The sequence below is a fragment of the Python bivittatus genome, unplaced genomic scaffold (genome assembly GCF_059951505.1).
Source record: "Python bivittatus isolate LINGU-HERP-01145 unplaced genomic scaffold, Pbiv_v1 ctg000080_np1212, whole genome shotgun sequence".
Taxonomy (NCBI): Eukaryota; Metazoa; Chordata; class Lepidosauria; order Squamata; family Pythonidae; genus Python; species Python bivittatus.
The window spans coordinates 11,994,521-12,017,200 of record NW_028277035.1 but is presented as its reverse complement, the minus strand read 5'-3'; the positions used below and the strand labels follow the sequence as shown (position 1 = coordinate 12,017,200).

Here is a 22,680-nt window from a genome sequence, read left to right as displayed (position 1 = left end):
TTCGGGGACAGGCGACGTCATCTTTGCGCGCTGTATTTGGCCTGGGGAGGAAGAGGCCGTGATGCCGGAGTTGGAAACAGTGTTAGGGAAGCGGGAGCTTTTCTTCGTGAGTACGGCTGGAGAGAGGATGGGTCCTTGGGTCGGGAGGTTTGGCTTCGATCGATGTTTCGGTTGCGGAGCTCTTTCTCACCAAGGCAGCTATGAATCAGAACGGGGGGCTTGCTTCGAGCAAGTGCGAACTACGTTATTTTCCCAGTGGAATAAATACACTTGAACCGTGAGCAGGAAAAACAGCGTAGTTACAGTGGATCGGTTTTGCAGCATTGTGAATATACCAAGGGGAGCCCTTGCTCGTGGGGAAAAGTAACAGCTAATGCTTTTTAATTATCAACTCTGAATCGCAGACCCATCGTTGCGATGAAAGGGACGAAAGTTGCTCTGAAAAAGATCAGACGGGAATTCGTGGCTTACTGAAGCTACTGTCTGCGTTATATCTTTTAGGGTAATCCACTTTGGAAAATATATAGGCAAACTAAAACGGCTTGTATAGCAAGTTTCCTTTGAGCAGTATATGATTAAAGGATGAAAATCACATAATGTTATACTGCTTTTGAAAGCACCTTATAGATAAATATAATTGCCATCTCTCTCTGCCTTTGTGGGGTAGGCAGGAGAGACCACAACATTATCTAGTACTTCAATTAGGTGTAGAATAATAGTATTTCCAAGTCTCTTAAAATATTTATTTCAACGTTTAGTAACATAATCCTATAAAATAAGTCACTATGATTATTCCCATATAACCAGTAGTGTGGATAGGGATAACAAGAGAGTTACAAAGATATGCCAATGGTTATTTAATGAAATTGATGTTAGGATGAGCATTTAGTGATTTTTTTGGCCTCCTATTGCATGTTTTTATTATACATAATGCTATGAAACTATCATATGGAAATAACCTGAAAGAGGTATTGTTGAGATATTGAAGTTGTAGGGCTGTTCAGTGAAATAAAATAGTACTTTTTGTCTAAACTTACATTACCTCCCCACACAGGAGGAGGAAGACCTACAGTATGAGGAAGAGATCTTGCGCAACCCATTCTCTGTCAAGTGCTGGATCCGCTACATTGAGTTCAAGCAGAATGCTCCCAAGCATGTTCTGAACCTGATCTATGAGAGAGCTCTTAAGGAATTGCCAGGAAGGTATATAATTATATTTCTTTCATTAGTTATGAGTGTTTTGACGAATTGCATTTGTGCAAATACTAAAATTATTTTTTCACACCCAGTTTTTCATAGAAGCTACTGAAAAGTCAGTAACTTTGATGTCCCTTCTGCCCTCCTCCCTTTTTGACCAAATTTATCTCTGCCGAAAGAAGTTAGTTACATACATACGTTTATTTGCAACCTTAGGTTTTAGCAAAATAAAGAGGTCAGTAATATTCAAAGTTCACTGCCAATCAGAATTGGAAAAGATCAAAATCCTTTACTTTGGTGCTGATGGTCCCTTCTGTTGTGTCTTGCAGCTACAAGCTCTGGTATAACTATCTTAAGCAGCGACGGAAACAAGTGAAGAGCAAATGTGTAACAGATCCCAGCTATGAAGAGGTGAACAACTGCCATGAGCGTGCCCTGGTCTTCATGCATAAGGTACAGTGCTAGCTGGCAAGCTTAAAGAGTTGGTAGAGCCTGAGAGGAACAGAAGATGTGGGTGGAGAAAACATTTGGTCTATGCCTTAAGCTCAAGGGGGCTCAATTTGACTTGCTAATTATTTTTTCTAATTCAAAAGGAAGGCAACTAAGATTATTAAGGGGCTGGAGCAGCTTCTGTAGGAAAAAAGATTGTGATATTTGGGACTTTTTAGTCTAGAAAGTAGGAGAATGAGAGGGAACATGATTGAGGTATAAAATTATGCATGGTGTAGATAAAGTAGACAAGGAGAAGCTATTTTCCCCTTCCCAAAATACTAGAACCAGAGGTCATCCAATGAAATTGAATCCTGGAAGAATCAAGTCAAATAAAAGGAAATTTTTTTGAAACAACTTGTAATTCACTATCTCGAGAAGTGGTGCTGGCTACCAGCTTGGCTGGCTTTAGAAAAGGGTTGGAGCAATTCATTAAAATCATGGGGATCAATGGCTATTAGCCTGTCAGGGTATTACCCTAGAGTAAAGAATTTCTCAGTGAGAATATGGACAGAGCACAGCTTGACTGTGTTTGCAATCCCCACAACCCCCCCAGAGCACACACCTGTAGGGTATGGCAGCATGACACAGCACAAACCACTGTATATAGCAAAGTGCCCCATAGGTTATAGTGTGGCTGATGATAGGAGTTGTGGCTGGTGTTGGAGTTCTGGGAAGTAATTAGGGATTTGCAGGTTGGTGTACATTCTGTATATATTGTGCAGTAAACGTCTGTGTGCATCTGCTGGGAGACTAGTGAGCTTCCTTGTGCAGTTGATTGGCCACTGTGAGAACAAACAGCTAGACTAAATGGGCCAGAGATCCAATCCAGCAGAGAACTGCTTATGTTCTTATTTAAAATATTTAAATTTATTTAAATTATGACCCCCTCTTCTTTTCTGATTTTGTTTTCACATTCTGCATTTTTATTAAATCTATGTATCTCAAAGACTGGAAATGGCAAAGGCCTCTCTGGATCCCTGAGTTGCTAGTATTCCAATGAAGTTGTGAAAATATCTGTGTAAAAGTGTTTATTTTTTACAAGAAAGCCTTTTATTGAATTACGCTGAGGGAATCTAAGCTGGAAACAGTTATTTAGGAAACAGAGTTTGTCACTATAGTAAAATATTCTTGGAAATATTAAGGAAAAAGCAAAATCAATTTTAGTCATCAATAGAGAAACACTCCAGATTTTGGAGTGTTGAAAGTTTTACATTAGAAATATCATTCAGTTGATATGTACATTCATCTTGATATTTGTTGAAAAGCCTCCAGAACGTCTAAAACTTCTTGACCAATGGCAACAATAGGGAAAAAAAGTTTGCATACCCATTGTTCTTTGAGGGCAGTGATAATTCCATTACACTATCTGCAGTTCTCTTAAAAGCAGTCTGTCTTCAGACTGCATATGGTCTTTTCAGATGCCCATCTGTAGAAGACTATATTACAGCTGGTGAAAAGCAACCTGAACAATTGTGGAGTATCTTAAGAAAGGGGTTTTTTTTCTTAGTTTAGAAAAATACTGAAAGGTTTATAAGATTATGATTGCTTGGAGGTAATGAATAGAGATAAAATATACTCTTTAAAAGAATGGAGCTTGGGATCACTTAGCAAAACTGAATAGTGGTAAGATTAAAGAATTCCTTTAATGGCTACTTGGAGAAAGAATGAGATAAATTAATGGACAAATGGCCTGTTGACAGTCATTAAGCAAAATATATAGGCTGTTTCAACATGAGATTATAAGTGAAATCTTTCTATTCAAAGGTATCCTTGTGGCATTGGACCCTGGAGACAAACCACCTTTACCATCATCTGTGGCTTCTGTCTCTTTGAATCAGACTGCTAGACTATGTGGACTTTTGGTCTGATCCAATGAAGGGGTTGTTTATTCTTGCTATCTTATGTTTCCTACAGATGCCTCGGATATGGTTAGATTACTGCCAGTTCCTCATGGACCAATGTCGCATTACCCGTACCCGCAGGACCTTTGACCGGGCACTCAGAGCTCTGCCCATCACACAGCACCATCGTATCTGGCCACTTTACCTGAAGTTTGTGCGTCTCTATCCATTACCGGAGACAGCTGTACGGGTCTACCGTAGGTACCTAAAGGTGAGGGTGCCTTCCTATTCCCACTCAGATATATTGTATTAGAATTTCCCTCTCTGAAGTGATTGCATACTCTAAAAAACGTGTGGTGGCCACTCAAAAAATGCCATGGTTCTGGCTTTTTATGTTACTGGCATAGGCTGGGAAAAGAGACATTATTTTTGTTTGCGGTTTTCTTGAGGCCTTACTAGAAAACTATGTTTGACTTGAGGAAAAAACTTTCTGACAAAGAGTCTGAGAACAAAGAGAATACAGAGAAATCAGAAGGCTGTGGAATGATTCTGAAATATTTGGTGGAGATTTTTTTTAAAAAAGAAAGGAATGTATTCTTGTTTCTCTAGTTCATGCAGTATGGTTTCCCGTATGTATACTACAGCTTTAATTTTGTTTGTTAGTTTGTTTGATTGGTTTATGTCTTAGTCTTTTTATGCAAGTGATCTAAAGTGGATTATGCATAGAAAAGCATAAAAATTCTTTAGTAAATTAGCATTTTTGTTGAAGTACTAATTGATCTTCAGCTGGCGGATTGTGGTCTATTACAGGGCCTTCTATTCTGTTCATGTTTAAGAAAAAATCAGATGTAAACATGCTCAGAGATTATCAGCTTTAATACAGAGAACCAGCAGAGTCATTTTCTTGGGATCCACACATGGCAAGCTAATATTCCGTCATTCCTTCTCGCATGCAACCATTAAAATGTAGAATCTTTGTCCTTTTTTGGATCTTGTAACTTTACATAGAAGAAAGAAGTGATTACATATGTGACTCAGAAACAACTTCCAGATGTGTAGACTAACTACCACAGTTTCACAGCCACCATGGTCATTGCTAGGAATTTCAAGAGTTGAAGCTCACACATCTGTAATTTGCCACAGTTGGGGAATAATGATATACCTGATCCCATGTTGCAAGTTGAGAATAAAATTGGATTAAAGATCTCAAAAGATTGGTTAAAGGTTACTGAGCTAAGGCATCTATGGAAAGGTTACAATCTTGGCTTGGTTGTTCGCAATCTCTTTTTCCTCTTTCTTAATTGGCACAGGATTTGTGGACAAGTGAAACTTGTGACATCATGCACAGAAAAAAAAGATATGGTTTGCAGATGGACCTGAAAATTAGGGGCTTTGGTTCTCTTATTTCTGAAACACTGTGGTGATTAGATGTGATTATAATCAGAAATAGTTTAAATTCAGGGTTCCTGAGTTTTGTTCCCCTTCCTGTTTTCAATCTGTTATATAATATTGACAAAGTACAGCTTAAGTGTTCTCTCCCAAGCAAAACTATCATAAACTGAACAGCCCAATATATGCATATAATATATACTGATGGATGCAGATTGGATCTTGTACTCAGCCTGCAGGCTGGCATTTATAATTAATCTTCTGATGGCCATTGCTATAGTGTGCTCTGAGCCCTGGTAGATTTTGGGTTTATATGTATGGGTTTTTTTTATGTTGCAGCTGAGCCCAGAAAATGCAGAGGAATATATTGAGTATCTGCGTTCCATTGACCGTCTGGATGAAGCCGCTGTCCGTCTTGCAGCTGTGGTCAATGATGAGCGTTTTGTTTCCAAGGAGGGAAAATCCAATTATCAGGTAGGGTTTCTGTATTTGACAATCAGTTTTACCATCCAGAATTGTATGATAAATCTCCTTCGTCTAAACCTGCATGCTTTAAGACTTTTGAATGCCTCTCAGAAGCTTTTCCAACTTCTTCACTGTCTCTAATTACCTGGTACTTTGGGCTTCTTTTGTAGCTGTGGCATGAGCTCTGTGATCTCATCTCTCAAAATCCAGACAAGGTGAAGTCACTCAACGTGGGAGCCATCATCCGAGGTGGCCTGACTCGTTTCACGGACCAGTTGGGCAAGCTGTGGTGTTCTTTGGCAGATTACTACATCCGCAGTGGCCATTTTGAGAAGGTAGTCACTGAACCCAGAGGTTTGCATGATGATACAGGCTGAAACCCCGTTCCAGGAAGAAATTTCCCAAAGCATAGATTGAGCAGAGTACAGCCTCCAAATTGTTTTTTACACCTGATGTATTTAATCTGATAAACTGAGAAAACCTTAGGCTAGAGTAGGGATAGGTCCATCACTCTGCAGCTCAATTTGTGCACCCCTAGGAGCTTCTGCTAAGCTTAATATATATATATATTTAACCTTTTTTAAAACCTTTACAAAAGATCTGAAAGAATCAATTCTGCATCACTGTCATGCTTTTTGGAGCCTTTGGAATTTGGCTGGGAAACACGTTCTGCCTTCAGCTATAAAAATGTTACCTTCGGAGGAGGGCAGTAACAGCTTTTATGAAGAGTTGGGGTTAGGCAGTTTCGAGCAGGGCATATCTATTCATTGTGCATGCATACATGTCACTTCTAGAAAAAACTAAAAAGCAGCTGTGTTTATTCCCTATGCATTTTGGTTCTTTTTATTAAGGAGAGCTGTATAATATAATACACCAAACCAAAGTCTTCTTTCCTTGAAAGAGACACAGGTTTTCTTTTTTGTTTTAGTTTTTTTTGTGTTTCTATAGCTGCTAGATTTCTTCTTTTTTTCATTTGGATTTTTGTGGTGGGGGACAAAAATGTGTGTTTGGGTTTGGATTCATATATTTCACTAAGGCTTAAGTAGCTGGGTAAACCCACTTTTGTCATTTGTAAATAATGATTTATGGCTTAGCACTGTATATGAACCCTATTGATTGTTTGGGGTGTAATTAACAAACATGGCTTAGCACAGTGTGTAAATATAGTCCCTGAATTCACAATAAAAGAAATGAAGCTTCTTCCCAATCATTTCGCACTTGCTGAAAAGTCATCTCTTTTCAACTTTAATGTTCCCTTTTGTCACACTTTTTAAAGAGAAGTGTTAATGATTTTTGTAGATCCCAATTAACCATCAATATGCAAAATAACATAAGACTTATTCTAGTTTACAAACAAAAGGAAGAAATGGGAGGAATGCCATAAGAAGCAACCAAATTGAATGAAGCTAGTAGGCAAAGAGAAGGGATAAGAATAGGGCATAGTACAGTGAAGATTACATAACTTTTGGTGGGGGAAACATGGGAAGACGCTGAGAATATTACAGGTAGTTCTTATTTAATAACTTCCCTGTTTAGCAACTGTTTGAAGTTACGATGGTGCTGAACAAGTAACTTTGTGATCAGTCCTCGCACTTAAGACTGTCACAGCATCCCCGTAATCACATGATTGAGATTCGGCACTTCGCAACTGGCAGGTGTTTCAACCGTCACAGTGTCCCACAGTCACATGATTGCCATTTTCACGCTTCATAGCCAGCTTCTGACAAGCAGAGACAATGGAGAAACCAGCAGTAAAACTGCAAGTCGCAGTCACATGATATCTCACTCAACTTTGGGTTGTTCATTTAATGACCCCAGTGGAAGTGAGGTCATAAATCTGTCACAGTCATCCGCCGTATCGCTTAATGACTGAATCACTTAGCGATGGAGTTGCCAGTCCCAGTTGTGCCCGTTAAGCAAGGATTGCCTGTACTAATTGAAGAGGCACAGAATAGTCATACAGAAGTGAACATGGTGGGAGTGCCTTACTTCTGTTGCTGATTTTGAATAATTACATTATTTCATCTCTGCCTCTTTATCCATCAAAGATCTTCAAACAAGCTCATGGTTACATAAAGTAGAAAGCCAACTTCTAGTATCATAGCCCTGACCAGTGTCAGTACAAAGGTGCAGTGGGGTGCTTCCATTCCATTTTTAGGAAAATCTTGTCAGCTTTTGGCAGCTCCAGGAGGCTGAAAACCAAAGAAGGGGAGGAACAGCTGTGGCCCCTACACAACTTCTGGGCCTCATTTCAAAATCACTTTTCCTTGCCAACACAGAGAGAAAGAGAAAGAAAGGGAACTATCTTTGGAATAGAGAATTTGGAGACCCAAACACATGCCATCAGACCACTAGCATGCTTCAGGTCCAAAGAGCAGATTCAGCCAATGTTATTAGGGCTGTTCTCATGGGCCTTCAGGATCATGAGCTTCTCAGAGGTAGTGGCAGGAAGACATCCTCAGGGGCTCTTTGAATTCTGTGTTAGCTCCTGTAGTGTGTTTTTCTTAGGTAAAAATCTTAGTATTTTCTGGTATAACTGCAGGGTGGCAAAAGGCTTGTGCCTTTAGGGAATGCCAGATAGATTTTAAGAAACCTCTGTTTGTTTGCTGGCACATGGATGAAGAAAACAGCTAGAGGCAGCTGGAATTTCCTACCTCTGTGTTGGGCGATCCTGCAGCTTCATTCTTCTTCAGGTGTGAATCAAAGATATTCTTAGTTATTGGACTTTGGATTTGATGGGCAAATCAAATTATGGGCACAATTTTATGTGACCTGAAGTTTGCTTTTAAAGTAGGTTTAAGCATAGCTGTCAGCCATCACTTTGGGCGGACGTAGGAGGTGTAATTTCTTAGCAGCGACTGCAACAGTTCCAGAGGGAAATTTCCTCTCTGTTAGATCATGTTCATTCCAGTTAGTTGCCTTTCGGCTGACCAGGCTCTTCCACACAAACTAGAGCTTGCTTTCCTTAAAGATGGATTGCATCCTGAGAGATTGACAGTGCTTTTATAAAAACAATCCCTTTTGAAGAGAAGTGGAACCTGCCAGCTGTCTGAGGGTGGGAACAGAGGCCACGAGTTGTGTCCTGGAGCAGTCTCAGTGATTACTTTCTCTGTCTTAGGCTCGTGATGTATATGAAGAAGCTATTCAGACAGTGATGACAGTACGGGATTTCACTCAAGTGTTTGACAGCTATGCCCAGTTTGAGGAAAGCATGATTGCTGCTAAGATGGAGACCACCTCTGAAATGGGACGTGAGGAGGAGGGTAAGAGCAGCCTAGCTAAAAGAAAGCAAACGTTACCCCTCTTTAATCTGTGTCTAGGGGAACAAGTACCACAATTTCTGAGCCTCCTAAAGCTTTCTGGCTTTCACCACAGTTAGGACCTCCCAGGCTGTTTGGCCTTACAACTCCCATCATCCTTCACTATTGGCTATGCTGGCTAGGGGTTATGGAAGCTGGAGTTCTCCAACTTATAGATAGCCGCACTTTGTTCATCTCTATCTTGAATCTTTACATGATGCTGGATGTTTTCCGGTGTTCTATCACAGATAATACTTTATGTTAATAGAAAACCACTTCTTCTCTTTCTTTACCTACCACCCACATTGGCTGTAGGCTACATGGCTCCTACTTCTCTTATTCTGCCCACCCTTTGGAGAACTGTACAGTTAAGCAAGTAGAAATGAACTCCAACCAAGAGCAGCTGCCTTCCTATGCTGCTATGGTAAAGGTTTCATTCCTGCTGTATTTCTGTTTGAAAAATAGATGATGTGGATCTGGAACTGCGTCTGGCACGCTTTGAGCAGCTGATTACACGGCGGCCTCTGCTTCTCAACAGTGTCCTCCTGCGCCAGAATCCTCACAATGTCCATGAGTGGCACAAGCGGGTGAAGCTGTATGAAGGCAAACCTTGGGAGGTAGGAGAACATTCATCTCAGAATGGGGAGAGCTATCACATTCCCAAGACAGTAGGCTACAATACTGTTCCCATTTATTAAATACTGGATTTTGATGTTAGATAACAATGCGATTCTGGGGCTGGAGTTCATGGAATGCCTTTCAAGCTGTTAACTGCCACCCGGTTAGGGACAGTCCTTGGAGGTTGGGTCTGTCTGGGAAAATAGGAGATATTGAGGCTTCTTTTCTGTGTACTCTCATCTCAGAGTAGCTAAAGGTTTCTGCCTCTTAATGAGGCTGAGTTAGAAGTTTAACACAAAGAGCCTTTTCTTCCTCTCTCTTCCTCAGTTTTGTGTTTCATGGTATCTCACCCAAGCATGAAGCAAGCAATTCCAATCACAGTTCTCCTTTCTGACCTACTTTTTACTCCCTCCAGATCATCAACACATACACAGAAGCGGTGCAGACTGTTGACCCGTTTAAAGCCACTGGAAAAACACAGACGCTGTGGGTTTCTTTTGCTAAGTTCTACGAGGTCAATGGACAGATAGAAGATGTGAGTGATGCACTGGGCAGAGGCAAACACTGCCCTAGCCTATTTCCTACTTCTCTTTCCTAGCCATAGTCTTAAGAGTTAAATTATAGGTTATTCATCACAATAGCAGTATAAAGTCATTCCCAATAAGTACTTGGGGGTTGTAGGACTTCTGAGAAGGGCCCCAGTCCTTGGTGATGCACTGCTACTTCAGAGAGGGAGGGTATATTCAGCTGTATATTACATACTAGAGCCCAAAGAGAAGAGATGGTCTTTTCTCCCCTTGCTTTCCCTCTGACTTTTCCACCCTGTCTTATACTAGGCCAGAACAATTTTTGAAAAAGCCACCAAGGTGAACTTTAAGCAGGTGGATGAACTGGCCAGCGTGTGGTGCGAGTATGGTGAGATGGAGCTGCGGCATGAGAACTATGATCAAGCCCTGCGCATCCTGAGGGTGAGAAGAAGCAAAGCAAATGAGGAAGGGTGCATTTTGGGGTCTTATAATCAAACAGGGTTGATTATAATCATTTTCCAAATGATTAGTTTTTGAACAGATTCTGTAGTCTCTGTCCATATCTTCCTGGATGGAGCAAACCGAGAGTCTGATCACTGGGAAGCAGACAAAGGTTCTTTTTACTCCACAATAAGAGGGACATGTGTTTAGTTAAGCAAGGATGCAGGAAACCAGGATTTCTTTTGTATACAATAAAAGCTACTTGGTCTCAATAATATGAATTTATACGAACCAAGTTCTTAATCTGCTCGCTCCAAGGGCTCTACTTCCTCTGTTCTCATCAGCATTTCTTCTCCTTCCAGAAAGCTACAGCTATCCCAGCTAAGAAAGCAGAATATTTTGATTCCACAGAGCCTGTGCAGAACCGTGTATATAAGTCCCTCAAGGTTTGGTCCATGCTGGCTGACCTGGAAGAAAGTCTAGGCACTTTCAAAGTAAGTGGTCTTGGTTGGCTTTCATTCTTACCTACCCCAGCTGGCATTTCTCCTGAGAATTTTTACAATGGGCCATCTTGCCAGACAGAGAGATTTGTTAGCCTAAGATTGGCATCTAGAAGAAACTGTCCCATGACTTTTTGTCTCTTCAGATCTTATGAAATTGGACAAAGTCTTGTAACCAAGCACAGATGAACTGTTTTGGAAATAATATTCCCCCAGCTTGGAATCAAATCAAAGAAATTTCTTACCCTCCTTAATTTGCAAGTGACTAAGAAGTCATCCAAAATAAAAGATGGTCTTTCTTGCTTTTCTTCTTTAAGGAATCCAAGCATCCTTTTCCTCCTTCCTTTTTCGACTTTGGTTTGGAAATAATCTGTCGAAGCACCATAGCCAGAGCAAAATTACTTAGCACAACCATCTGTTCTTTCCCATGAGTAGCTAAATAATTGTCTCCTATAAGTGCATTTTTCTTTCTATTCATTTAACATGTTACTGATAGAGACTGTGACAGCAACCTGATTTGACCAGCTGTAGGCAGGAGTCCTGCAAGTTACACTAGAAAAGCCATTCAGAATCAAATTGATGTGTTTCCTCTTGATCTGGACATAGTTGGGGAATGAATAGTAAGAGTCTGTGCCTGTGACTTGGATCCTAGTATTGAAGCTTCTTTGCTTTGTCATTCCTAGTCTACTAAGGCTGTATATGATCGCATTTTGGACCTGCGCATTGCCACCCCACAAATTATCATTAACTATGGTCTCTTCCTGGAGGAGCACAAATATTTTGAAGAGAGCTTCAAGGTAAGTTGGTTTCATCAATGCTTCCTTCTGTCTTCTGGGTCTGGATTCAGTGTAGAGGTTATTGAATCTTGAACACTGTATTACAGATAGTAGTACAAAAGAGAGCTCCAAACCAGCTGCAGTATACTAGGACCTTAGCACATCAGCAAAGGAGAATTACTCAGTCTCTCTCTCTCTCTCTCCCTCCCTCTCTCTCCCTCTCTCTCTCTCTCAAACCCCTGAACAAACAACAATTTTGCACTACAATTTCCATGCATCTTTGCTATCCTTAGCCATTACTCTTGTTTATAGTAATCCAGGATCCAGTTAACTTTCTTCTGATATTGACTATCAAATCAGTCTTTTGTTTAATTGGAAAATGTTAAGCAGATACATAACTAAGATACAGCCCAATAGAGCAGAATGATCCTGGGATCTCTTGATTAAAATAGTTCCTGGTTGGTTAGCAAGTTGCAGGAAGAAAATTCTTCCTTAAAAACTTGGATTGTTATAATCAGAGCATGACAGTCCCAAATGGTATTTAAGTACAAGTGAGTGGGGAGTAGGGCAGAGCCCTCCGCAAAGCAGTCTGAATGTTTCGTTCATACCTTCTGTTCATTTTGGCAGGCATATGAGAGAGGCATCTCCTTGTTTAAATGGCCAAACGTTTACGATATCTGGAACACCTATCTAACCAAATTCATTGACCGCTATGGTGGCAAGAAGCTGGAGCGTGCTCGGGATCTTTTTGAACAGGCCCTGGATGGCTGTCCCCAGAAATATGCAAAAAGTATGTATTAAAGTGCTCTCTAGCACAAAGTTGAGTCATAAACTTTTCCCATTCTAGTCAGATTCTGAAGATGAGAAAGGGTGAATGAGGCATGTCTGCTGGACAACAGATGATGGAGTGTAGGAAACTACCTCACCTGACAAATAATTCCTATGGTATATCGTTGCTGATGGACTTGCTTTATTGGCCTGAGAAGGATCCACATACATGAGCTACATGTCTTGACGTCTGAAAAATGCCTATCTTGCTGGAACTGGGGTAAAGAGTACTTCTCCAATTTCTTCATGTTTTAATGGAGAAGAGCAAGATGAATCAGTAAGCAAGTTCTCAGCAAGAACTTATTTTTCTGCTTTTTGATAAGTTGTGTCCAAATCTGGATATGAAAAGTGTTGACCCAAAAATGGAGGGGGATGAAGTCTGGCTCTAATTTTCTTTCCTTTTGCAGCCATCTATCTGCTGTATGCAAAGCTGGAGGAGGAATATGGGCTGGCCCGTCATGCCATGGCAGTATATGAGCGAGCTACTCAGGCTGTGCAGCCTTCAGAGCAGCATGATATGTACAACATCTATATCAAGAGAGCAGCTGAAATTTATGGGGTCACACATACACGTAGCATCTATGAGAAGGCGATTGAGGTTAGTTTATTCCCTCTAAATTTCATCTATCAGGTTGCCCATCCTAGCAAACATGCTTCAGCTTCCTTCACAGAATGATATGGCTTAATCTATTCTTGCTGGCCAACTACAGTTGGAAATGCTGGTTAGTTACTGGAGCATGTGCATCTTGGGCTGCCTCCTCCTATATAAAACTGCATGTATCCGGAGGTCATGGTTATGGGAACAATCAAACCAACAGGAAAGGATTGATTTTTGTTGAGATGATAAGGAAGGCCAAGAAGAATTTCCTGTTCCCTTGGAGAAGACTATCTTTACTCTTGGCTAGGTCTTGTCAAGCAGGAAATGGTCTCCCTGTCAGCTCCAGCTTCTGGGGCTGACTGACGAGAAAAGAAAAATAAAAAAGGAAAAGGAAAGAAACCAGCCATCAGGATAAAGAGGACCAAGAAGATAGAAGGCAAAAGAGTGGTAAAAGCCCCTATCCCACTTCATGGCCAGTTGCTTCCATGCAAGTTTTCAGAACAGTTGAAAAGCCCCTCAAGCTAACAGCCAGGCAACATTAATCCCAGGGCTCCCCAGCAGCCTCCATTCAGCACTAGCAGCTTCATTGTATTTTGTGGCAACAGAGGAGTGGTGCAGTAAAGACAGAAAATAGGACAACATTCTGCCCTCTCCCAAGAAGCCCAGAAGAGGAATTTCACAAGCAGTTCTGGAAGAGGGAAAGTGGGGTGTTGTGGTGGATTGATAGATAGAAGCTGCTGATAAGCTTTCATTCCATTCACAAGATAGCAGCAGAAGTGCAAAGGGGATCCACTATCTGAAGTCTGTCAGGAGGGCATGGAAACCCACATACAGGAATCCGTGGTTGTTTTTGCACCTTCCATTTTGGGTAGAAAGGAGGAGAGACACCACGGTGCTCAGATAGTTTTAGTTCTCCCACTGAAGGGAAAATGGGACCTGGAGGAGAACACCGTAGCCCACGGCAAGAGCCAGGCACCAAGAAAGTTGTCAGACTTGCTAGGTCAGTTCTCAGCCGAGAAACTGGGCAACATGGAATATCTATAGCCATAGTCATTTAACAGTTGAAGGAGAAGAGTTTCCTGGCAAAACAGAGAGGGACCGTTTGTCTCTGTGGGATCTTGCTCTGGTATCAGTGACTCTGCTTCATCACTAATTCCTTCACCCACTTGACCCTCAACTTCTTCGTCTCCTTTCTCCCCATTCACATTGCAGGAAGAAAGCAAAAGAAAGCCACAATTGTAGTATGAGTCAAAAAATCATTGAAAGAAAATAACAGGTTCAAGAAGCATCAGAGCCCAGGCAACAGCCTCTGTAAGTGTAGTCAGATGCTGTCTCGGCATCATTCCATTCATTATGTAACCTTGCTCATCCCACAGATTCTGAAGGGAGAGTGTCAGGGGCCCCATCAGACATGCAGTTCTTTGTGGAGTCCATGGAGGAGAAGGAGGATCTTTTTAGAGAGGGTGCACAGCTAGCTAACTTAGACTTCGAATCAAAACTATGCACAGTATTACTGGAAAAGTGACAAAGATCCTCAAGCTGGAATAGGTAACCATGATGTAGACCACCAAAGCAACACCAAACATACAAAGGCAACCTATATGCAAGCCCTTAATGAGGGGAAGATATTCAGTGAATCTCTTGAACTACTGCTGATTAAGAGCAGGTCTTCTAAGAAGGATTATTCTAGATCAAATAAATCCTTATCTAGTTTCAACATAGAGACCAAACTTCCCTTTCATCCAGAGAATAGATGAGTCTCCTGTGAGTCAACCATCAGGTCACATCTCCTCCAGACTCGGGAGGAAAAGGCCCAAGATACTTCAGCTTGGAAATGCTCTTTTCCTGGAGGCTGCACTGGCATGACATAATCTTATACTTCTCAGTGCCGAGGGACCCATTTTTGTACTCTTGTACCCCCTGTGCTCCTTGCCTGGGACTCCTGCTTCCTCCTGCTTAACGACCTGCACAGTCCTGGGGTCACGATGGCAACTGGGATTGCCATTGCTAAGCGATGCAGTCGTGTGACATTGCACTTTACGACCATATCACTTAGCAATGGAAATTCTGGTCCCAGTTGCCATTGTAATCTGAGAACTGCCTGTATTATTTATTATTGTGTATTACTTCTACTAGGTTTTTGTATTTTATCTTGCTTTTATGGATGATAACCTGCCTTTGGATAGTGGTGGTTATGTGGTACTCTGGCTTCTCAGAGTCAGAGGGCCTGATCATCAAGTTGCTTGCCTTAGGAGCCAATAGGCAGTGAGCCATCTGAGGTTGACTTGACCCCAATAATCAGCAGGAGTGGGTGAGGGCAGCACCACAAAATGCTCTAGGCCATCAAGCTTTTGTATGATTTCATCATAGAGCAGGTTCCACCAGAAGAAATCTTCAGAGGAAGCCACATGACTGAAGAAATGGGTAACACTTATCTACAGAGAGGGAGAGGGTACGCTACATTCAAGAATTTTCTAACAGATTTCAGTGAGATCTCCCAGAGCTTGATTTCATCACAGATGTGACAAACAAGTCTGGTACAACTTCCCTCACTTTTGGGGCAACACCATTGTGGGTGGTCCATAAAATAAAACAGTTAAAAGCCCAAGTAATCCTAATAGATTACTGGAGACTTTTCAAACATGATAGAAAAGTATAAGGAATGCCTGTAACACATATCAAGATGCTCAAATATTCTATTAGAGGATCCATTACTGCATCCAGATCTGGTCTGCTTCAACTCTATATGCAGAAATTGAACAGGGATCATTCTAGAAAAGTGGATCATCCTTATCTCAAGCCCTCCAGCCACCACAGAATCTACAAGACCTGGCCAGTCTTCCAGAAATAGTGCAAGAAACAAATTCAAGAAGAATTTGAGAAAAAGTCAGAAGTATCAGATTTCCTACAAACACGACTAAACAAGAGGCTGGCAGCTAACATCTTACAGAGGCAGGCAACTTTGTTGGGCTCCATCTCCTTGATGATCAGGGAAATGGTGGAGGAAAATAGACTATCTAACCATCGCCATCCATGAAGCTTCCTTGGATGCTCCTGCCATCTACTATACCAACGGTGCATCAATTTCCTACCTCGAATCTAACTCTAGTCTTGCAGACAAGAACAGCTGCATCTTTCAGACCTGGAAACAAAATTCCTAGATTAGTTCCTATATTTCAGTTACTTCATATTCTGAAGGCTCCTATTAGTTAGTTAGTTATCCTATTAATTATTAGTTAGTTATCCTATTAATTAGTTCCTATATATTCAGTTACTTCATATTCTGAAGGTTCTCTGGGTAATTGTAATCCTTGTACACTGTGCTTAGCTCTATATTACTTAGTTCCCAGTTGAAATATTAGCTTAAAAGGCAGTGTTCTTGGTAGCTATAATGTCAGCCAGGAAAGCTGTGGGCATTGTTGGGGGCTTGTGCATTTTCCACATAGGCATGGTAGTCATATGAATAGGCTCAAACTTCATTCCTAAGTGATCGTGTTACCCAATTTTATCCTAAATGCATCCTATACTAGCGAAATAGTAAGTTAGACATTTGCAGGACACTTGGGGTTTACTGAAAGTACACCCTAGAAACCAAGCAGCCAGCAGTCTCTTTATGTCATCCAAACCAGGAGCACAAGTTAAGCAGGTCTTTGGCTCCACCATTAAGGTTCTGACTAAGACTGTATTGCATTGGCACACATAACTTGCCTCAAGCAGATTTCCAGATACTCCCTCAGATGTGATTTTCAGTTGCTATCTTGGAAAAACTATTATAACGCTTGTAGGCCTACCCTAGGGAATACTACTCCTGGCTCCATCATTTTGAAAATGAGAACATTTTTAGGACTGTCACATGTTCTTCTGGTCAGTGGACAACAGTCCCCCAGTATGAAGAGCAAAGAGTTTGCACTTTGGGAAGAAAGTTAACCTGATGTTTGAGGATTATGTTTTTGCTTTTTGAGTGGAGTTTGGTTTCAGTTAACAAAGAATTATAGAATGTAAGATCCCCTATGAATGCAGTCAGTTCCTTTGACTGAAGAGAGGTTCCCCCCAAAAGAACAGAAAAGATGTTGGGTCTGCTTTTTCACCTGAAGAACAGTTAACCTTTTCCGGCAGGGTCAGTTGTCTGAAGCTCAGAAGAATTCTTCCCAGTAAGTCCAGCTGCCTCTCACCTTTTCCTAGGTGCTTCTACATTTACAAGCAAGTCCTGTGGCAACTGGCACATCTCTTTGGCTGTGGCATCCATGCTTCCACAGACCTTTTCACGCTGTTCACATTGGTTTTGTTCTTCTGGAACAAAACTCCTAGACTAGTTCCTATATTCCAGTTGCTATAATATTCTGAAGGCCCTCTGGGTAATCGTAATCCTTATACGCTGTGCTTAGCTCTATATTACTTCATATCACCCTAGAAGTTGAAATATTGAAGGGCATGGTACATTTAAATATATATACCTTTTTCAGGTGCTGTCAGATGAACATGCTCGGGAGATGTGTCTGCGCTTTGCTGATATGGAATGCAAACTAGGTGAAATAGACCGAGCTCGGGCAATCTACTCCTATTGTTCACAGATGTGTGATCCCCGAGTAAGTGGCTTTTTCCACATACCAGAGTACTAGTTAACTGCTTGTGGCAATGCTTAGTTCGTAAGAGGAAGGAAGAAGCCTCTCATTTTGCCAAAAGAGGAGCAGAAATGATCACTTCCTGCTCAGTTTAAAAGAGATGTATTGGGACACTACAATCTTATATGTAGTTTTGGAAAAGCTACGGATGGATTCTTTCATCTACAACCTGATGGAGAAATAAAGCAATGGGTGTGTGTGTTTTGCTTATGCAATGGATATGTCTCCATTGTTTATGACTGTCCATCCCTGATGCAGAAGATAGAGAGCACGATAGCAGCTGATCTCTGTCCTCTCAGCCTCATTACATCTATGGTGAGAAAGGTCAAAGGAGAGAGAGTGGAAACAGCAATCTTAATATTCAACTGTCTATTGAACTGTGCCACCGTCTCTTTCCCAACAATCCTCAAAACGCCTATCTTTTTGCTTTCCCTTTCCAGACCACTGCCAACTTCTGGCAGACATGGAAAGAATTTGAGATTCGGCATGGGAATGAAGACACTATCCGAGAAATGCTGCGCATTAAGCGAAGTGTGCAGGCTACGTACAATACTCAGGTTAACTTCATGGCCTCTCAGATGCTAAAAGTTTACAGCAATGCCACAGGCACAGGTACTTCTTGCCTTCTCTTAGAACGAGATGAGCTACATCTCCTGTTCTCTTTTAACCAACTCTCTATCCCTGGTGCTTATCCACCTCTTTATCATCATCTTGTTTCAGTGTCTGATTTAGCTCCAGGACAGAGTGGCATGGATGACATGAAGCTGTTAGAGCAGCGAGCAGAACAGCTGGCAGCCGAAGCAGAAAGAGATCAGCCTCGAGCTAAGGAGAAGATCTTGTTTGTCAGGTGAGGGTAATATAAGCAGATGACTTGCTTATCTTTCCCCCTATGAAGGCTATTTGGATTCATAACATCATCAGTTATAGGAAAAAATGTAACTATTTGTTATTTGTTAGATTTGTATTCAGGAGCTCAAAGCAATGTATATTATTTTAACCATCAAGAATCAGGAAGAAACAGTTGAATAGACAGTGCCCTAGCTGCTAACATGACTAGAATGGGAAAAAATTGAGAACAGAATTACGCTGTTGCCTTGAGAAACTAGGCTACACTCTTCTACAAAATGGCTACTTTAGCTTTCAAGCTATAAAATGTACTTTTCTAGGATTAATTAATAGAGAAAGCTGACACCGAAGTATTGCCAAGGACATCCTCCTTTGCATTTCAGAGTTTTGATACTTTTTGTATGGTGTGGTCTGAAAAGTATGACTTCTGGCACCCAACAGAGTATACTATTTGGCTTTCTGATTTCATTGACTACTTGATTGATTGATTGATTGATTGATTGATTGATTGATTGATTATGTGCCATCAAGGTGATGTTGACTCTTAGTGACCACATGGATAGATTTTCTCCATGACAGTCTGTCCCTAACCAAGTGCTTCAGGTCTTCCAACAGTTAACCCATTGCCACTGTTTACTGAGTTTGTCCACCTTGCTCACCTTGCTACTGGTCATCCTCTTCTTCTCTTTCTTTCCACCTTTCCCAGCATTGCAACTTTTTCCAAAGAGCTACATCTTCACATAATGTGTGTGAAGTATGATGATTTGAGCCTGGTCATTTGTGTCTCAAGTGAGAACTCTGGGTTAATTTGTTTCATAATCCATTTGTTTTCTTGGTTATTCATGGTATTCTGAGGAGTCTTCTCCAACACTAGATTTCAGAGGGAATACCATTCCGATTTTTGTAGGTATAAATACATCACACATCTGAATATCTTTTCTAAGGACCTCATGGGTACTCCATGAAGTGCTAGTCTGCAACATATTTCTTGACCGCTTCTTCCTTTACTGCTGATGGTTGATCCTAAAAGCCAGAAACTATCTACCACTTCAGTATCTTCAGTCAGTTCCAAGGCTGGTTGTTGTACCTGTTGTCATTAGTTTGGTCATCATTAATTTTAATCCCATTTTTTCACTGTATTCCTTGACTTTTATTATTAGAGCTTGCAGATTCTTTGCATTTTTGGCTATCAGAGTATAGTGTCATCAGTATAGCCCAAGTTATTGATGTTTCTTCCTCCAGTTTTAAAACAACACTCATCTTCTTTCAATCCAGTTTCCCTTAATATATATTCAGTATATAGGTTGGCTTAAATAAGGGGAAAGTATACAGCAAAGGATAGTTTCAATCCTTTGCCAACCTGGAGCCAGTCTCACCATGTTCTATCCATACTGTGGGTTCCTGACCTGTATATAGCTTTTGCATGAGGACAATGAGATCTTCTGGGGTTCTCATTTTTCTAAGTACATTCCACAGCTTGATGTGTATAGCCTTTCTATAATCAGTGAAGTACATATAGGTAGTCCTCACTTAGCAACCACAGTTGGGACCAGCAGTTCCGTTGCTAAGCACCATGGTTGCTAAATGGAAAATCATGTGACTGCAATGGACTTTCCATGTCACTTTCCATTCAGTCGTTAAGTGAGACGTTACGTGACTGAAACTTGCAATGTTACTTCCGCATTCTCCATTAACCCTGCTTGTCACAAGCTGGTTGGGAAGCACGCAAATGGTAATCATATGACTATGGGACACTGCAACAGTTGTAAATGCATGCCAGTTGCAAACTGCCTGAATGGCAATCACATGACTGTGGGATGCTGTTACAGTTGCAAATGTGAGAATTGGTCACAAAACTGTTCTTTTATACAGTCATAACTTCCAGTGGTTGCTAAATGAGGCAGTCGGTAAGCAAGGACTACCTATACTGACTTCTTTTTGGTATTCTTTGGCTTTCTCAATTATCCAGCATGCATCAGCAGTAATGCCTCGTATTCCTCAACCTTTTGTAAAGCCAGCTCAAACATCTGGCATTACTTTTTCCATGTAAAGCTCTAATTTGTGTTGTATTATCCTAAGCATTATTTTGCAAGCATGTGAAATTAAGGATATTGTATGAGAGTTTGCATGTTCTATTAAGTCTTTTTTGAATTGGAATATAAATCAACCTCTTCTAATCTGTTGGCCACTGTATCATTCTCCAGATTTGCTGGCATGGCTTGATTAGAACCTTTACTGACTCTTCTGTTGCTTGCCACATTTCTCTGGGTATTCCATCAGTTCCTGTAGCTTTCGGACTTGGTAATGACCAGCGTACTGATCTAACTTCATCTTCTAGTACTAGAAGTTCTTGTAAGTAGGGAATATCTTCTAAGGTATCTTGGATGCTGACATCTCTGCTGTACAGTATTTCAGTATACTCCTTCCATCTTCATTTAATCTCCTTTGAATCAGTTACTATCTGTCCATTGGCATTATTTAGCATACCAATTTGAGGTTGGAACCTTCTTTTGAGTTCATAGATCTTTTGACTTTCCTTGTTTTTCCATGTCTGTTTCCATCTTCAGTGTCTTTACAGATGTATAATACTGCTTCTTGTTTCTTCTAACACCTGTGTTTAAGTTCCTTTCTGAGATTTTGGTTTTTCTTGGCTTCTCGTCTCTTGGCAATATCCACTTTGCTTTCTTCTGTTCCTTGGTCTTCGGCAGACTCTTTTCACATCCATCTTTAACTTCATCCTCCAAAGGAGTTTCTATGTTCTTCCTCATCTCAGTAACTGTACTGAGATAGCTTAGACTGAGACAGTAGCTTTCCAAAGGATAAGTTGTAAACATCATAGCTAAGCAGAGATCTGAAGCTGGTTCTTCCTGGCTTGTCATTCTATCCCTTGGGTTAAAGGTGAAATAACTGGGTGCCTCAAAAAGGTTTAGATTAAAATTCCCATCATCCCAGAACTTTCATTATGTTGACTGGGACTTGTGAGAGTTTCAGTCCCAGGGCATCAGATTGCCTGCCCTGACACACGGTCCCACAAATTATACTGCTGGTTAATCATTCCACTCAACCAAAGAATGAGTTCACTCACAACATACTAGAAAGTGTGTATGACAGCATGGACATGTCTCCTTAAGTTAAATGTATTCCTACACGTGTTTTAAACATACAGGTTTCAAAATTTTTACCCCTTTGTGGTTTTTTGAAAACATAAAGCCAGGGCAAAAGGACAGGCAACTTTTTCTCTATCTGTAGAAAAGACAGAAAGCATATGTTGACCTACTGCTGAATCAAGGGTGCTCCTTTATTAGAGAAGGATAAGCACAGGACAGTCCCAATCAGAATTCTGCTTGGTTCACTCATCTTCCCTTATTTTCAGGAGCGATGCTTCCCGCAGTGAATTGGCTGAACTTTCCAAGCAGGCCAATCCCGATGAGATAGACATTGATTTGGACGACAGTGATGAGAGTGAAGACAATGAGCCTGATGGTAAGAGGGAGGATGGCAATGCAGCAGCATTCTTCAACAGCAAATGGCTGTTGACTTTGGTGGATAGGAACTGTTTTTGAAAAGCCAGTATGCTTGACCTTTATATTAACTACTCCAATCTTCTCTTATAGAAGTACAGCTGGAACAGAAGAGTGTCCCTTCTGCTGTGTTTGGTGGCCTTAAAGATGACTGAGCTATCTTTTATTAATGAACTGGTTTAAGCTGGAGTAGAGACGACACCTTCCTGATTAACCAGTGTGCCACATGAAGTCTTTCTTCGTGATCTTCTAAGCTGCTGTTCTTCTTGGCAACTCAACAGAATAGAGAAAGATGCTATTTATAAAATAATGTTGACAGTTGTATTGTACTTAACCCAAAAGGAGGGGTAACTTTTCTCCCAAATAATTTACCTTTAAAATGGAAGATTTCTGGAAAGTGTGGTAATGAATGCAGACATGTTTCCTTTGTGGGGAGCTTTCTTAAATTCAGAGTTATCTTTTTGGAAATATGGTAACATCCACTGGTTACTTAGCAAATTTCATTATCAGTAGAAGCTTTATTACTGTGTGGGCTGAAATTGTAAACTCAGAACAAGGTAATGATGTAAACAAGGGGAGTAGGAAGCTTAATGTATATGATGTTCCAAGGTGAGATAATTGTTTACTGTGTAAAATTAGCCCTCATTCATAGAAATGAAGTTTTTAAATGAATATTCCTAGATTTTTTATAAACATTAATAACTGCAGATTTAAACACTT

The 22,680-nt window shown here is 40.8% G+C and overlaps 1 protein-coding gene across 1 annotated transcript; it reads left to right on the top strand.

Moving 5' to 3' along the window:
* The first annotated feature begins 17 nt into the window (after window positions 1-17).
* On the top strand, window positions 18-22,632 carry XAB2 (XPA binding protein 2). The gene is made up of 19 exons (XM_007426167.4): window positions 18-106; window positions 1,055-1,203; window positions 1,527-1,650; window positions 3,604-3,801; window positions 5,259-5,393; window positions 5,555-5,719; window positions 8,503-8,647; window positions 9,149-9,300; window positions 9,717-9,836; window positions 10,138-10,269; window positions 10,632-10,763; window positions 11,453-11,566; window positions 12,173-12,335; window positions 12,781-12,971; window positions 17,435-17,557; window positions 18,034-18,205; window positions 18,314-18,440; window positions 21,813-21,922; window positions 22,054-22,632. The coding sequence occupies exons 1-19, from the start codon at window positions 62-64 to the stop codon at window positions 22,113-22,115; spliced, it is 2,559 nt and encodes an 852-aa protein (XP_007426229.1). The 5' UTR covers window positions 18-61; the 3' UTR covers window positions 22,116-22,632.
* The last annotated feature ends 48 nt before the right edge of the window (window positions 22,633-22,680 follow it).

Bases quoted from the DNA above. Each gene is read 5' to 3' on its own strand.
- XAB2 (XM_007426167.4), top strand. From the start codon at position 62: ATGCCGGAGTTGGAAACAGTGTTAGGGAAGCGGGAGCTTTTCTTC. The intron at 8,648-9,148 runs GTAAGAGCAGCC...TTTGAAAAATAG, and splicing joins AATGGGACGTGAGGAGGAGG to ATGATGTGGATCTGGAACTG. The intron at 18,206-18,313 runs GTACTTCTTGCC...ATCTTGTTTCAG, and splicing joins CAGCAATGCCACAGGCACAG to TGTCTGATTTAGCTCCAGGA.